Below are 16163 nucleotides of genomic sequence, written 5' to 3'. Positions count from 1 at the left end.
CGTTTGATGTTTCTGAGTCTCTGTGAAGACCACACAGACCCACAGTCTCGCTTTCATCTGCATAAAAACAGCAGAAACATCAGAAATAACACGTTCATTCTGCTCACGTTCACAGATATATTTATGGTTGGCTGCATCACGTAGGCTCCACGCTGAAACTAAACTTTACAATCTGTTTGAGGCTCGATGCCTTTAGCCGATTACATTTCATCAAACGACATTACATCGGCCCAGTGGGATGCTATATCATATCGGTCTATCCCTGTTACATTAGTGGTGTCAAACAAAATCAAGAGAGATGATTCCGCTTTCCTCTCAAGTGCTTTCAGGAAACAAAAAACACGCAGGCTTCCAGATATGCTCATATATCTCCCTTTGTGCTGCATTATTGATAATGAAAGCTGCTGTTACTATCAATCCATCTGTTTTCCATACCCACTTTATACAATTCAGGGTTGCATGGGGGGAGCTGGAGCCTATCCCTGCTAATCCTAAACTGTGTCATATCTCAGCCTGAAGTAACGCTGGCCTCCGGTTCCTGAAGCGAGGGGCAGCAGGTCGGCATCAAAGAGTTCAACCCCAGTGGCAAAGACATGGATGTCTGCAGCAGACCGACAGGTTAACGTGTAAACTGGGGTTTAATCAGAAATGCTGACATGACTGAATGAAATTCAGTGAAAAACTGCACGAACCAAGATCTTCGTCTCTGGATCCATCAGCATGGCCCATGTACACCATCTTCTTTATTCGGGCCACAGTGGGTGTTGTAGCCACCTGCAGAAAAGAAAAGCCGTGTATTTGAAAGGAAAAGATGGGTCTCTCAGCTTCCAGTGTCTTCTTATAGTGAGCTTTCTGCACCTCAGTTACTTTGCTTCCCGTTGTGTTTTGTAGAAGTCGACCCTTGTGTGTTCTGTTGTGTTTGCTTCCTCTTCCGTGTTTCAGTTGCAAGTGTCTTTCACATCTTACACTCACCGGAGTGGTTACTGGTGTGCACTGGTAATCCATATCAAATTTCGTTGCGAAAAGTTGCTTCTGTCGTGTTTTATTTGGCAGCTCGTTCATGCTCAAACTATTTTCTTAGCCACCTCACAGCCGTGGATAAACTTCCGCTCAGCAGTTGAATCTGACTTGCTATACTCCACACCACTTGATAGCGCCATTGATGGCGATTGTTCATTATCCTTCGGCACGTAATCGGAGTAATATCAACGAACATCCAGTCTTCAATAGAACTCAATGGGATTTACAAAATGTCAAATAAAACACGACAGAAGCAACATTTCCCCACGAAATTTGATACGGATTACCAGTGCACACCAGTAACCACTCCGGTGAGTTGATGATTTTGAAAACGGACGTTTATGGTGCTTTTACGGACCTTTTTGGACATGCGCATGACTTGCCATTCTGAAGCAGGTTGAGCTGAATCAAAATTAGGCAAATACCGGAGACAGCAGTAAACATAAAAAAAGGGGTGAGGGGGGAACACTTTTACACATGTTGTATGAATGTGAAATGACACAAAACCTTTGGGAAAATGCAATATTATTCATCAACAAAGTGTTCAAGACAAATTTATCTCAGAGTCCCGCCCTATGTATTTTGGGTATAATTACAGAGGGAATAGACTTATCATTCCAGCAAACTTTATGGTGTAGATTGGCCCTTACTACAGGGTTGTTTTAAGACATTAGAAAACCAAAAATATCATACCATTTAAAGAGTGGTTAGGAGAAATGAACAAAATAGCGAGCTACGAGCAACTGATTTTCAGGCTGAACAATAAGGAGGAGATATTCATGAAACTATGGGGTCCCTTCATAAGTGTTGTGCGAGATGGTTGATTGGTGGGGCAATGTTGATGAATCTTTATGTAGATAGCGAGATGTGTCCTAACTGTGACAAAAGTCTGATTTGTTGTTGGACGTGACTGTGGGAGTGAGGGAGCCGGGTGAGATGCTGGAGATGTTAACCCTGTGTATGTAGATGTATGTAATTATTTTTATGTTTGGATTAGTTTAGTTTATGTAAACATTTTTTAGCGAGTAATGTTTTGTGTGTGTTTTTTTTTTTTTTTTTTTGTTTGTTGGTTTTTTTCTCATGTTATGTTGTTTTGTTCTCGTCATTGTTCATGTATGTTGTTCATGTTGTTGTACTGCTGAAAAGCAATAAAAAAAGTGAATTACAAAAGGGGGGTTCTAAAACATTGCAGACGACTCAGAAAAGAGGCTTAATGTTGAAAATACCGCAGTTATCCTTTAAAGATAAACTTTCTTATCACCAAATCACCACCAAATTGGACATGGGACCATCCCTTAGATCTGATCACCTAAGGGGCTGCCACAAAGGAGGGCATATGGTGATAAACAGCTGAAACACCTTTTGATTTTGTGGTACACCACTGATGAATTAGTCCTGAAATTGTTTAAGAAAAATTAGCTTAGTTTCCGGGTAGCATGGAAATACAGCTGGTATCTCCAGGCTAACAGCGTTACAAAACCTCAACAATATAATAATACAGAATACCAAATTTATGAAGAGGGATCAATCGCTTTTTCGGTTTGCATGCTCACAATTCTTTAATGCAACTTGCTGCTGGTTTCTATGTTTTTATGGTACAGGATGACTCTACGGGGACAACTTCAGCGACCTGTTCTGCCACAGCATTATGGAAATAAAGTTTTAATAATTTCAACAGTGATTGTGTGTGTATATAACCTTTCCCTCCCACTGAACCTAACCCTAAGGTAACAGGGCCAGGCTCTGTCACAGGTCTGCATGCCTAACCATAAGTCGGGGCTTACATGCCACATTTTTGCAAATTAATATTAATTTTTAATATATTTCTTTAATAATGTTGAATAATTTCTCCAGGGAGGTGTTCCAGTGATGTCTGCCTTTGTACCCCTACCTTCCCTTAAGGACCACAGCACCAGCCACTAACCATAACTCTGGATGTCCTTGCCACAATTTGAAAAACAAACATGAGTTTTTAATAAATGTTTAATAATTTGTCTTCATCTCTCCCTCCTTTTGCAGCACATAACACACATATGTATGGACCGTGTGTCTGTTGCACCCACTTTCCTGTTTCCCACGGCCTCCTGAGTTACTCCAAGACCATGTCAGTACACGCAGCAACTACCAGCCTGGTCTAAAGTTATAGCGTGCACCCCCCTGGCTCCTACATCAAACTCCATGGCGGCTATTCAGACGCGTAGGAGGGAAGCCACTGAGTAAAAACTCACAAGCCTAACCCTAACCCCAGGGATACAGTAAAGCTCTACTTACTTTAGCGTACAGGCCTGCTATGACTCAGAAATATTAAACCTCTCTTTTAAGGCTCCTATTTGTGCTACATTTGAATTAATGCTGCAAAGATGCTGTGTTGCAAACTGCATCTAAACTGTCCTTCTCTGCCATGCACCTACAGAGGATCTGCAGCGCTCTGCTCCACGGTTTTACATTGTAACGTGCCAGCAGGGATCGGACTGCTGTGTGCACAGCGCTGACATGCACTCTGCAGTGCACAAGGCCGCACAAGCAGAAGCTATCGGTGCCGACTTTAGCTTGCATTGAATGAAACTGCATTGTCTAATATTGTTCTTTTTTCTTTGATTAACACTGGTACACATGACACATCACGTCAGGTTCACATGGTCAGCTGAGGGATAGCAGCACTGTAGGTTGAAGTAGCAAGTTCCACAATGCCAGCTTTATGTGTGCAAGGAGTGCAGAGTCTATCAAAAGATGGGCAGAGATTTAGCAGTAGGCTACATCGTGTCATCAAATCCGGAGACATCTATGTGTGCAAATCTGTATCTTTCACGATCTTTGTGCCCTCGGGCAGCTCTGCATTAAAAACAGACCCGATTCTGTTCTGGAAATCACTGCGTGGCCCCAGGAACACAGCTCACCAAGCTGTCCACAGATGCAGGTTAAAGCTTTATAATGCGTAGAATCAGTTAGTCTGAGTTGTAGCTTGTTTAAAGGGAATGAGGAAAAGTAGTAAACTGTGGATGCTGCATCCTCTGGACTGAAGAGGAAAGGGAAGATCCAGTTTGTTATCAGCACTCAGTTTGAAAAGCCTGCATCTCTGCATATCTGGACAACATATTTTCAGGGAAGGCCTTGCACATTTCAGCAAGACGATGCTAAACCGCAAAGTCCAACAGCTAAAAGTCAAAGGGGACCCAGGACTGTAAATCAGACAGTTCCCAGATGTTAAAAACAGCAGGTGATGCTACACAGTGGTGAACATGGTCCTTTCACAACTGTTTTAAGACGTGTTTCTGCGAAGGAACACGATGAAAGTTACCATTTGTAAAGAGCATGAAGACGTGACGGTGTTTCTTAAAACTCTCCTCTCCAGCTCGTTCCTTTATGACCGCCATGACCTCCTCAAATCTCCGGAAGACGCTGTTCAGATCTGCTCCACTCGTGCTTTCTTTGAGTCGCACACACAGACATGTACGTTGTCATAGAGACAACTATGTTTTTCAATCTGCGTGCTTCACTCACCACCTATCTGAAAATTTTCCAAACGACTCATCACAGAGGATAGCGCCACTTTGTCGTCCATAAACTCAACAATGTTGACAACTTCAACTATACCAGAGGCGAAAAAGAGGATTTCATAGTTGGTCGACACGCCGAAGGATGAAATCTGTGGACGCACACATCAGTGGAGGTGGGATCTCCGTAAGCACATGTAAACTTGTGTAACTGCTGTGAAATACTTTGCCAATGCAACGCATTTCAAACTGCTTATGGTTGTTTTTTGTGGAGTAATTTATCCATTTAATGCCATAAAGTATTTCCAGAAGCGTGCACTGATAACAAGCCAAACGACCCTCACAGAGAAATAAAAGTCAGGATCATGATTTGTACTTCAGTGGTTGTGCTGGCAGCCAAGCTGGATTAGAGTAGGTGTGCACATGCTGTGTGTAGAGTGTGTCCAACGTGCTCAATGCGTAATTCAGACACATTAGCGGACAAACCAGCTGTTCAAGATGTATTTGGGCAGAAAACACGAGTGAATGTTTCCACATTTCTGACCCCTTATAAAACTGACTTCCTCGGAGCGCTAACCTGTCATTTTATTACATCAAGTGATTGATTAAATGTCTAAACAAAGCCAACTAACTGCAGTATATCGCATTTTTATAACGAGTCAGCAAAGTCATTGCCAGCAGCCATCAACAGAACTCTGCAGCCGCAGCCCATGTGAATCCTCAGACCCCTAAATGGAGACCGCGATCTGCAAAGCAATTCCATGATAACGCTGGTCCAAGCACAATGTTGCTGACTCTTTGCAAACTCAGCATCGTGCATGTTAGAGACGCCTGTGGCAGCTGATCTCTCTTTTAGGAAGAACCTGAAACAATATATAGTGATGAGGACTGCTCGATGTCTTTGGCAGGTTTTAATCAAGTGAAAGTTTATTCTTACAGTGCTTTGCAAAAGTTTTCACCTCCTTTGGCATTTTGTCACATTTTGTTGCCCTACAAGTATAATTTAATCTACTCAGCATGCCTTGTGCCCTCTTTTGTATCCATTACAGCTGCAATTATTCTGAGGTATATCTTTTTAAGTTTGGCACATGGATTGTTGCACATCCCTCACGACAAAACTGCTGCGGCTCCTTCAAGCTGGATGGTTTCTGCTGGTGTTAAGAAATCTCCACCCCAACATATCCAAACCTTTCTTTTTGTAAAGCACTTCTAAGACAGGCTCTTTGTCTCCATTTAGCTCCACTCTTCAATCCTTCAATTCTGACCGATTCTGCAGGCCCTGCCAATGAATAACCCCCCCCCCCCCACAGCAGGATGCTACTAACAGCCATGTTTGTCTGTAGTTTCACCTGAACAGATCACCGTTTTCCACAAGTTTTGGGAGTCTCTGCCTCTGAGGGCTTCTACCAGCCATCCTGCCTTTTTCCCGAAGCCTTCGATCTGTCCTTTTGGCTTTGCATCTTCTTCAGGGTTACCACTGGTACCTCTGAGGTGTTGCTACGCTTCAACCACACCTCAAACCGTTAAACTTTCTAAGCAGTTCTGCTCTGAGGCTGCCACAGTTCCCCTGGTATCAGAGCCTGGCTACAGCATCATCTGACACTTCAACATCAGTAGATTCTGTCCAGATTTCTCTTCTCGCTGCCGGTCACAGAGAGCATCAGCTCCTAGACGAGTCAGTCCGACCTCAGTCTGTAAGTGCGCTATTCTCCACAGACTCCAAATGTGCATCAGTCAACTCCTTGGCCTGTTTTCTTGACTCCATACTCAGAAACGTCCACTTCTTCAGTGAATTAAATCACTGTTAACAATTCACTGATCAGGCTCTATTTCCGTTGTTCACGTGGGAACAAATGATCCTGTTCGTTAGCAGTATGAGTCGACCACAGCTGCCTTTAACTGTCTTTTCAACTTCCAAAAACACTGTGCAAAGTCTGTCTTTATCTCAGGGCCCATTTGTGCAGTCAGTGGCGGTTCTGCTAATTTTACAAGGCTCCTTAATCTCAACACTTGTTTGCAGTCAGCTTGTCCACCACAAGGTTTTGATGAAAGCTTTTCTGGAATCGTTTCTCTCTTTTTAAGAGCGATGCTGTACAGCTACACAGAACGGGATGCAGGTGCTGAATGGCAACGACGGTGCAGGGTTAGGGTACATAAAAAAGTTACCCGTGACCACTGGTCATAATCAAGTTAATAAATTGTTAACTGATCTCAGATTGGAACACCAGATTATTAGCTCTCATTATTATTAGCAGCTATGTAGATTTAAGGTGAATTTGATGAAGAACTCAGTAATTTAATCATGACTTCAACACGACTGTTTTCCCAAATAAACACCGGGTACAAACCTCTGAATGGGACGATCAGAATGACATAAATACCTCTTAATTAATAACTTGAAAACTGATGGTAATGGGCTGATTTGGATTAACATTTTAAACTGTAACACCCAAAACTCAAAATAGCTAGCTGGGTCGGTCTTTTGTTCTTCTGAGTCCTCCAGATTAAACTAAACACTGAAGAAGCCTTCAGGTAGCTCTATTTGACATTTTGTCCTGGATGTTCGTTGATATTACTCCGCCACCGCTAAGAAAATAGTGCGAGCATGAACGAGCTGCCAAATAAAACACGACAGAAACAACTTTTCGCCACGAAATTTGATATGGATTACCAGTGCACACCAGTAACCACTCCGGTGAGTTGATGATTTTGAAAACAGACGTTTATGGTGCTTTTACGGACCTTTTAAGACATGCATATGACTTGCCATTCTGAAGCAGAGATGAATCAAAATTAGGCAAATACCGGAGACAGTAGTAAACATCAAAAAAGCGGTGAGGGGGGTTCTAAAACATTGCAGACGACCCAGAAAAGAGGCTTAATGTTGAAAATACCGCAGTTCCCCTTTAAAATGAAAATGGCAGAGTAAAAGTTCCGTACCCTTCTCCATGTTTGGTGGATCCGCCGATTACTTTCTTTTCCGGTTCCACAGCAGACAGCAACAGACTTTTACAAAATAAAGGCCTGTGAGCAACAGACTTTTACAATAATAAAACCTACGTTAATGCGCGATAAAATATCTATCGGCGTTAAATAATTAACAAGTTAACGCGATAATAATGAGTTAACTCGCCCAGCCCTAAAACTGAGTTGAGTTCAAGCTATCAGAAACACCAGAGAATATGTGGCAAAGCACTAATTTGTCATTTTTTGGTTGATGATTCCATGATTTTTTTTCCCTGTGCTTGATCTGGAAAAAGAGAAAATTGGGATTTATTCCAAGTTTATTTTACAAACCCCAACAGTTTAGCTTTTAGATGAAACAATGTTGTGTCATATTTGTGATTTATTTGTTTTTTTAACGAGATAAAACAGCTGAATGAGCATTCCTCCAACAACAGCAGTTGTTCACTTTCATATTTCAAGCAGCAGCATCAGCTGAATCCAAGGATTCAGTGCACGCCACCTTCTTTTCAGCGCTCACAAAAAGGAGAAAAGTGTTCTTAATGGCTGCAATTTCTGAAATGAAAGGCCATAAGATTTATTTAGGGCTCGCAGAGAGACGGATCAGCCAGAGTCTAAACAGCAGGGACATGCTGTGTGCTGTGAGTTCAGTAAGTAGGGTGGATAATCACTGTCCTCATGCATGCTGCCCTCCCCGAACTGAACTAACCAGTTTAGGTGGAATATTTCCAGTCAAAGCTGGAGTTCAGCTTTGTTTAGATTGAAGGAGGGATGAGAAATATGGACATTACTGCAGCACTCTGTGATATAGAAAGAAAGGAGGGAGGGGGGAGCCCTTGATTTAAAGTCCCGGTTGTTTCATGGGCGTCTGAGACCTGGGCTGTGTTCGAAACCGCATACTACTCCTACTACTTCTACTACTCATACTAACTTTTTGAGTTAGTAAGCGAGTTTGAGTAAGCGAGAAGTTCCCGGATGCATATCAGATTCGCCGAAATGTTGTGAATGCATCATGAGGTTACTACTCATACTCAAACTACCCAAGATGCAACGTAACGTGACGTCGCCGATCGTCATTTCCTGTCAAAACAGCAGTTACAAGCTAGCTACAACGAGGGTAAGTTCACTTCCTGTTTTCAAAACAAAAGCACCAATTGTATTGTAATGCCTTACCCTATGATAAAAGGCAACAGGTATTTTATTTTCTGAAAATAACCGGAAGTGCGTTTGCTCACTGCGGCTAGCTTTAGTAGTGCCGAATTCGTCGGGAACAAAATTGTAAATAGCCGGTATTTTGTCAGGTTTTCAACACGTTGGGGATCTAAACGACTACTTTCTCGCCTGAAAATGTTTCAAATGTTGCTAAAGTTTACAGAGTTTAGAGCTTAAGTGAAATCAGCTTCAGGCCGGCTGATTTCGGCTCGGGCAGGAGCGAAATGCATTGTGGGTAAACGCTCTGTATACTGTCTGATCGATCAGTATGCCGTTTTCAAGTATGTAGTATGTAGTAGGCGGTTTGGAACACAGCCCTGGAGAGACCCTCCTCTCCCAAAGTCTGTCTTCTTCTGCCTCTTTTTCTCATCTCACGGACCTCCTCTCTTTCTCCCGGTCAGTTAAAGGGAAACCAGATGGATGTCCTCATGGGAAGCCTGTGGATCACAAACTCGAAGCTGTGCAAGAGAGCTGATTCCCGATCAATGCTGCAGCCAACATGCATCAGTAAAGCTGTGTTTACATTTTTATTGAGATAAATGTGGATTGTTCTGTGGTAAAATGAGACGAGTTGAAGACATTAACTGGCTGTGACCACAACAAATCATTTTAAATGTAACAGCCTTGTTTATGTCGGGGCTGTAAAGACCCAACAGCTGACAACTTCAGTTGATCTGAAAGCCAGAAAGAGAAGAAGAAAACTTAATTACGCACAAAAGAATAACTCTCCACTAAATCCAGTTTGAATGATCTGACTTTGGCCCGCGGCCAGTGTGTGCGCACTGCGCACGTTCGTACGGGAGCTGGAAGTGGGCCCTGAGTCACTGACCCGCAGGGAGCTGGACGGCTCCACCAGCAGAGCTGAGCAGCCATTAAAGCCTTTTGATGAAACCTTTTAAGGGCTGAAGTAATATATGTCATTCCTTTTATACGTGCTTCTGGAGAGGCCCCAAGAGAGGCATCAGTTCAGTTTTCACCGTGCAAACCCTAAGAGATATCTGAAATGTAAGTTCTATTAATCCTCTTGATCAGGGCATTTTATTCAGGCCAGATTTATTTCAGAAAAAATCTGTTTATTTATCTGTCTGTGCTCCCAGGACTGATCATGATCGCTGCTCTGCCCTCATTCTGCTTTCTACACGCTGACAAATGAAATAAATACTGTAAGGTTACACTTGGCGTGCATTCTTAACCAGTTCCTTGACTGAGCAGCTTGTGTTGCATCGTTTAGAAAGCGCTTCATGGCATTTATAAATGTATCAGGATTAACAGAATTACAGCAGCAGAGATGCTGTAAAAGATCAGAATGTCTCAACATCTAATCTAGAATGAGTTCAGCTTTAGGATTTTGTGAAGAAAAAACAAAAAACATGACAAGTTGGTTGAAGCCTGATTTATTTGCTTTTCATGGCGACTGACCACAGAACATGCAGGTTGTTTATAACTGCGACTCCCAGTTGTGCCTCTCTAAGGATGGGTGGCACCAAAACAGTCTGAAAACTCACACAAAGCGCTTAAAAGAGCAAATGTGTTATGTAAAAAGGGATTTAAAAAGTATTTAACCAGGCAAAAACGTAAGAGGTGCGTAGTCGTCCTGGTCGTCATTTCCAAGAATAGACTTGAGAAAAGGGACCATTCTGAAGAGATTGATGTGGAAATCTCTGGAGTCGTCAGTGGACTCCACCATACCCCCTGAGGTGCACAGTTCCTTGGTTCCCCAGCTCACCAACCCGATCTGTGGGCAAAAAGCTGCTTACTTCTCACAGTCAGCGGAAGCAAACCTGATCCTGGTTCTTCAGCTCAGGTTCTCAGTGAGTATTTGCCAGCAGGTGATTCGGATTTGTGACACAGAGTCTGCACATGGACGCTTACCTGTATCGTGCGCTGCTCGTAGTCCTTGAACACGGCACCTCCAGCGTCACCTGTTCCAGCAGATTCACAAAGTGTTACCCATCATCACCACTGCTGCTCATGTGTTGGTGTGGAAACTGTCACACGGTGAGGTCAAGTTGGGTTTTTGTCTTGTCTACATGTTTTGTCATTTCCTGTTTTATTTTGAAGAGTAATGCTGTGTTCGAAACCGCATACTACATACTTCCATACTGCATACTGCATACTACATACTTCCATACTGCATACTCATCGATCAGACAGTATGCAGAGGCTTTACCCACAATGCATTTCGCTCCTGCCCGAGCCGAAATCAGCCGGCCTGAAGCTGATTTCACTTAAGCTCTAAACTCTGTAAACTTTAGCAACATTTGAAACATTTTCAGGCGAGAAAGTAGTCGTTTAGATCCCCAACGTGTTGAAAATCTGACAAAATACCGGCTATTTACAATTTTGTTCCCACGAATTCGGCGCTACTAAAGCTAGCCGCAGTGAGCAACGCACTTCCGGTTATTTTCACAAAATAAAATACCCGTCACCTTTTATCATAGGGAAAGCCATTACGATACAATTGGTGCTTTTGTTTTGAAAACAGGAAGTGAACCTACCCTCGTTGTAGCTAGCTTGAAACTGCCATTTTGACAGGAAATGACGATCGGCGACGTCACGTTACGTTTCATCTTGGGTAGTTTGAGTATGAGTAGTGACCTCATGATGCATACCCAACATTTCGGAGAGACTAGTATGCCTCCGGGAACTTAAAAAAAGTTAAAGTTAGAAGGAGAAGTAGGAGAAGTATGTGGTTTCGAACAGCCTAACTCTCCTCTTGTTTCAGGTCTCTTGCCCTTCCTCATGTGTCCCCCGTTGGAGCGTCTTCCCTGATTCCTGATTGTGTCCACCTGTTTCCCGTTGCCCTCATGTGTCTTATAGTCTGTGTCTTCCTTTGTCTTGTGCCTGAGTGTTTCCTTCTGTCGTTCACCCAAGCCTGCCACAGTCACAGTAAACCTTGCCTTGCTCGTTCGTATACTAAGCCACGATCCTTTGCCTCCTTGCGAGTGATTTTTTGTTTGTAAATTACGTAAACTAGTCTTAAGTTTTCATAGCCGTTTTTTTTTTGTTATAGTTAATGGGGAACTCCGGGGCATTTGAAGCGCATTTCCATTGCTAGAGGTTGTCAAATACTGATAGTAGGACACAGACAGGTGCAAATCTGCGCTCCCTGTGCGGAGATTGCGCTGTTCGCTCAGCCTGTCATGCTAGCCAAATACGTGGTGGCCAAGGGGCAAGTGCTAAACCTTCCACGTAAAACAACAACTTGCACACTGCAGAAACGTCACACCACTTTATAACCCATCCGACAATAAAGTCACAAGCCTTACCATCAAAACCATATGCATGGTTCTCACATTACTGGCATGGGGGCGTTACAAAACAACTTTATAAACAGCATGTCACTTACCGGTTGTCGGTATGCTCGCGCATGTGAAAGCCCAAAAGAGTCGATGGACGATAATCCCATATACAAAGCAATTATTTTCTCTAGAAAAACTGCGTTCAAGTATTTAAAACATTACAACAATACATGCCCAGTAATATTGTTGTAATGTTTTAAATACTTGAAGTATTTTTTCTAGAGTTTTTCAGTTTTTCAGTTTTTCTAGAGAAAATAATTGTACATATAATAAGTGGATAAGTACAGTTGTTTTGTAACGTCCCCATGCCAGTAATGTGAGAACCATGCATATGGTTTTGGTGGTAAGGCTTGTGACTTTATTGTCGGATGGTTTATAAAGTGGTGTGACGTTTCTGCAGTGTGCAAGTTGTTGTTTTACGTGGAAGGGTTAGCGCTTGCCCCTTGGCCACCACGCATTTGGCTAGCATAACAGGCTGCGCAAACAGCGCAATCTCCGCACAGGGAGCGCCGATTTGCACCAGTCTGTGTCCTACTATCAGTATTTGACAACCTCTAGCAATGGAAATGCGCTTCAAATGCCCCGGAGTTCCCCTTTAACGTTTCAAAGATTTTGTAGAGCCTCCGGTTTTTAGGAGTGCATTTAGTATGTTTTGGTTTTTAGTACGAAGTTGTTTTTCCTCCTTAGGGAGTGATTTTTGGTTTATAGTTCATAGTTATTCGCCCTCCTCTTAGCAGAGTGAGTTTTGGTTGTTTTTTCCTCTTTTATTTATTAAGTTTTATAATATATATAGAATAACATTTTCATAGCTTATTATTTTCATCACTTCGTTTTGGTGGTTGGATATATATATAATAATAAAATCTGCTTAATTGGATCCTCTGCATCTGAGTCATCTTTCAAGCCCAAGTCTGACAGTAAACTATGAAACATACCTGCACACGCTATGTGATCTCTGTGACCCCCAGTGCACAGGAAGTTATTCGTCACAGCGACCTTTGGATCCCTCGCTGTAACGCCTCGAGCCGTCAGGGCCTTGTTGATGCATGCATCTCTCTGCATCGGGTAATAACAAGTAGATGCAAAGAGACTTAATGGTGCTGAAATGCAGAAAGCACCACCCCTCCCAACACACCCACTCACACGTACAGGAGGCACTCACGCTATCTCCAAGCTTGGCAAAGACGTCTTTTTCTTGTACCAGGGGGGCTGCCCTGGTTAGGAAACTGAGTCTTTCACGATCAGTTTTCAGCAGAAGTTCTTCTGTAAACAGAGAGCAGAAAACTCAGTAACTTGTCCCATACCTTTGAATCTTCCCCCTTAAAATATCACTCTGCAGAAAACGAGCTTGGCAATATGCTGGCAGTTATGGGATTCAGTGGTTCTGTAATTACCAGACTCAGCCTATTTCCAGGTCTGTGATTGTTTCTTTGCTGCTTGGAGAAGGTTTCATACTTTCAGCTGCATCCCTCTCCACCACCTTTAGTTTTTGTTGTGCACAGGCAAGGCAACGAGGAGCACAGCAACCAGCTGGTGAATCTCTCGCTTCACCAACAACACTGAATGAACGGGCTTTTGGACATCTCGGGGTGGATGTCGATGCACCACCTTAAGCTCAACCTGGAGCAGACTGAACTAGTGTTTCTCCCTGGGAAGGGCTGCCCGTTCAGAGATCTGGCCATCACCATGGATGACGTCAACTCGAACTGCGAGGAATCTGGGTGTGGCCCTGGACGACCAACTGTCGTTCTCCGGGTGTATACAGGTATAAACAAGTTTTTAAGACCTTTTAATACCACTTCTAAATTAAATTTAAGACCAAACGTACGATGGATATACCAAGTAGTTCCAAGTAAACACACTGACAGTATGGTAAAATGACAAATGATAATTGAGTTGAAGAACATTGGCTAAATGTGTGTCATGCGAAAAGATCACAAAAATGTCATCACTGTCCTAAATTAAATTTATTACAATATTTTCAGAACATTTAAGTCCCATGAACAAATCCTTATAAAATCAAGTAAATATATTTTTAAAAAAAATACTGTTCCTTTAGAGCAAAAAGAAAAATACACAAATATTTAAGACCCATGCAATCTGTATTTAAGACAATTTAATACTTTTTAAGGTCTTATTTTCAGGAAAATTGATTTACGACTTTTTAAGGACCCGCGGCCACCCTGATTCTGGGCAAACATGGCATCGCTTGGCCCTATTTTTGCCTCCCTTGATATCAATGCGTTCAGCCACCTAGCGATAGCCGCACCTGTTACAGTGTTTGCTGCTGGGAAGCAGGGGACTGCTCGGTCTGCACAGTTTACACAGCACGCAGTGATACGAAGGGAGAGAAAATAGGACCAAACGATTGTGAGGTCTGAATTTTTCTGGAGAACGGTTTTGTGATGCAAATGCATTACTCTTTTGAACGCATATTGTTTGGAGAAGCAAAACGCTTTATTTTTTAAGCCCCAGCCAACTAGCCGGACTACCTTCATCAACACCAAAACGAGGCTGGAACTCGGCTCACAGGATGCAGCAGGGGGTAAGAAAATGTTCATAAATGATGTTGCTAATATGGGATGTCATACAGCTTCATGTCAAAAGATGCGAACTATCCCTTTAAGACTCTGGTGCTGGCCTTCAGGGCAGTGGAAGGAACAACTCCTTCATACCTCCAGGCTATGGTTGAGCCCTACACCCCCGCCCGACCACTTCGCTCTGCGGCCTCCAGGCAGCCGGATGCCCCGTCACTCAGCGGTCCCTGCGCACCATCCACACGGTCACGGCTTTTCTCTGTTCTGGCGCCCCGATGGTGGAACGATCTCCCGACTGATGTCAGGACAACTGAGTCGCTGCCCATCTTTGGCCGCAGGCTGAAAACCCATCTCTTCAGGAAACACTACCCAGATCCGCCCTCTGAGGACATCTCCTGTTTCGTCCTAGCTCCTTACGCACTTATTTGTTTCCTAAATTGTCTTCCCATTTGTCTAGGTACCTAACTTACCGCACTTACTCTAGCACTAGTTATGCTCTTAGCTGTTTGGTTTTGGAAGGAAATGCACTTATGATTTCTTGTGACCTGAAGTTCTTTTGCCTACCGATGTGGAACACACTTATTGTAAGTCGCTTTAGATAAAAGCGTCTGCAGCATGACTTTTACATTACATCACATTGTAATGTAAAAGTCATGCTGTGCATTGATGTGAGAGCATGTCGGCAGAGCTGGCGCACCTTGTTGCGGGCATGTTGAAGCGCCGACCAGTTTCAGAGCATGGCTGGTTTCCTGGGTGCAAGGGATGCAAATGGGTCTGAAAACAAGAATATTTCAAACAAGATGGTGAAACGTGTTTCCTCAATAAACCTCCGAGTAGGAGTGAGAATGTAAAACCAAATGGGGAGTCGTGTTTTATCTTGAATCTAATCTCAAATTTGACAGATAAGAAGATGTTGGTTCCAGCTGAGTGAGATGCTGAAGTGAAATCGATCCTTCGGCTCAGAGCAGAGAGGAGTGGCGGGGTTGAGAACGTTAGGACTGTGAATGTCAGGCTCCTAACTGAACCAGGACAAAGACCCCTTTTCTTGCCTGAGCTGCTCCCAGTTAAATACCGAATTGATTTTAAAATCCTCCGTCTGTTTTTTCAGGTTGTACTTGGGTTGTCTCCTGAATCTATTCCTGAACTCCTGTGTCTTTACTTTAACTCTTAGATCCTCTGAGAACCTGCTTTTAGCTGTAGGATCGTGCCTTAGAATAGCCGACCGCCACCGTCTGCCAAGGTTTTGTCTTTTTTTTATCCGTCTCTGCTCATATGTTTTACTTTTCTTTTCTTATTTCTGTCATGTACAGAACTTTGGTCAGCTGTCTTTTATAGGTGCATTTGATTTGATTCAAATCTGAAGACGAATTGCAGCTTTTGTTGGACACAAATTCTCACCTGGTATAACTGGAGATTTGAACAGCTTCCTCCAGCTGGATGAGCGCCACGTCGAAGTCATAAAACTCAGCAACACCCTGATCCACTCGAGCCTTAACGTTGTAGTTCGGGTGTAACGTGAACGTTTTAACTTTTTTTACTGAAAGAAAGAAAGCAGAGAATAGCAACATGTTTGCATTGTATTTTTAAAAAAACTTCCCATTAAGGCTTTTTCTTATAGGCCCATAAATGAGCCG

At 43.0% G+C, this 16163-nt stretch overlaps 1 protein-coding gene across 1 annotated transcript in view; it reads right to left on the bottom strand.

Annotated features, from left to right (window-relative positions):
• Positions 1-491: 491 nt before the first annotated feature.
• The window catches only part of LOC142401921 (complement factor B-like), a 31156-nt gene continuing 15484 nt past the window's right edge, over positions 492-16163 (bottom strand). Inside the window, exons 13-21 of the mRNA XM_075487374.1 lie at positions 15928-16066; positions 15227-15303; positions 13155-13255; positions 12928-13048; positions 10563-10612; positions 10254-10425; positions 9481-9551; positions 693-774; positions 492-601 (exon numbers count right to left, since the gene is read on the bottom strand). Coding sequence (XP_075343489.1) covers positions 492-601; positions 693-774; positions 9481-9551; positions 10254-10425; positions 10563-10612; positions 12928-13048; positions 13155-13255; positions 15227-15303; positions 15928-16066 — 923 coding nt within the window. The remainder of the gene's footprint in view (positions 602-692; positions 775-9480; positions 9552-10253; positions 10426-10562; positions 10613-12927; positions 13049-13154; positions 13256-15226; positions 15304-15927; positions 16067-16163) is intronic.

Source organism: Odontesthes bonariensis, chromosome 16 (assembly GCF_027942865.1).
Source record: "Odontesthes bonariensis isolate fOdoBon6 chromosome 16, fOdoBon6.hap1, whole genome shotgun sequence".
In the NCBI taxonomy this organism is placed as follows: Eukaryota; Metazoa; Chordata; class Actinopteri; order Atheriniformes; family Atherinopsidae; genus Odontesthes; species Odontesthes bonariensis.
The sequence above is the reverse complement of the archived record's forward strand: the minus strand, read 5'-3'. Positions and strand labels throughout refer to the sequence as shown.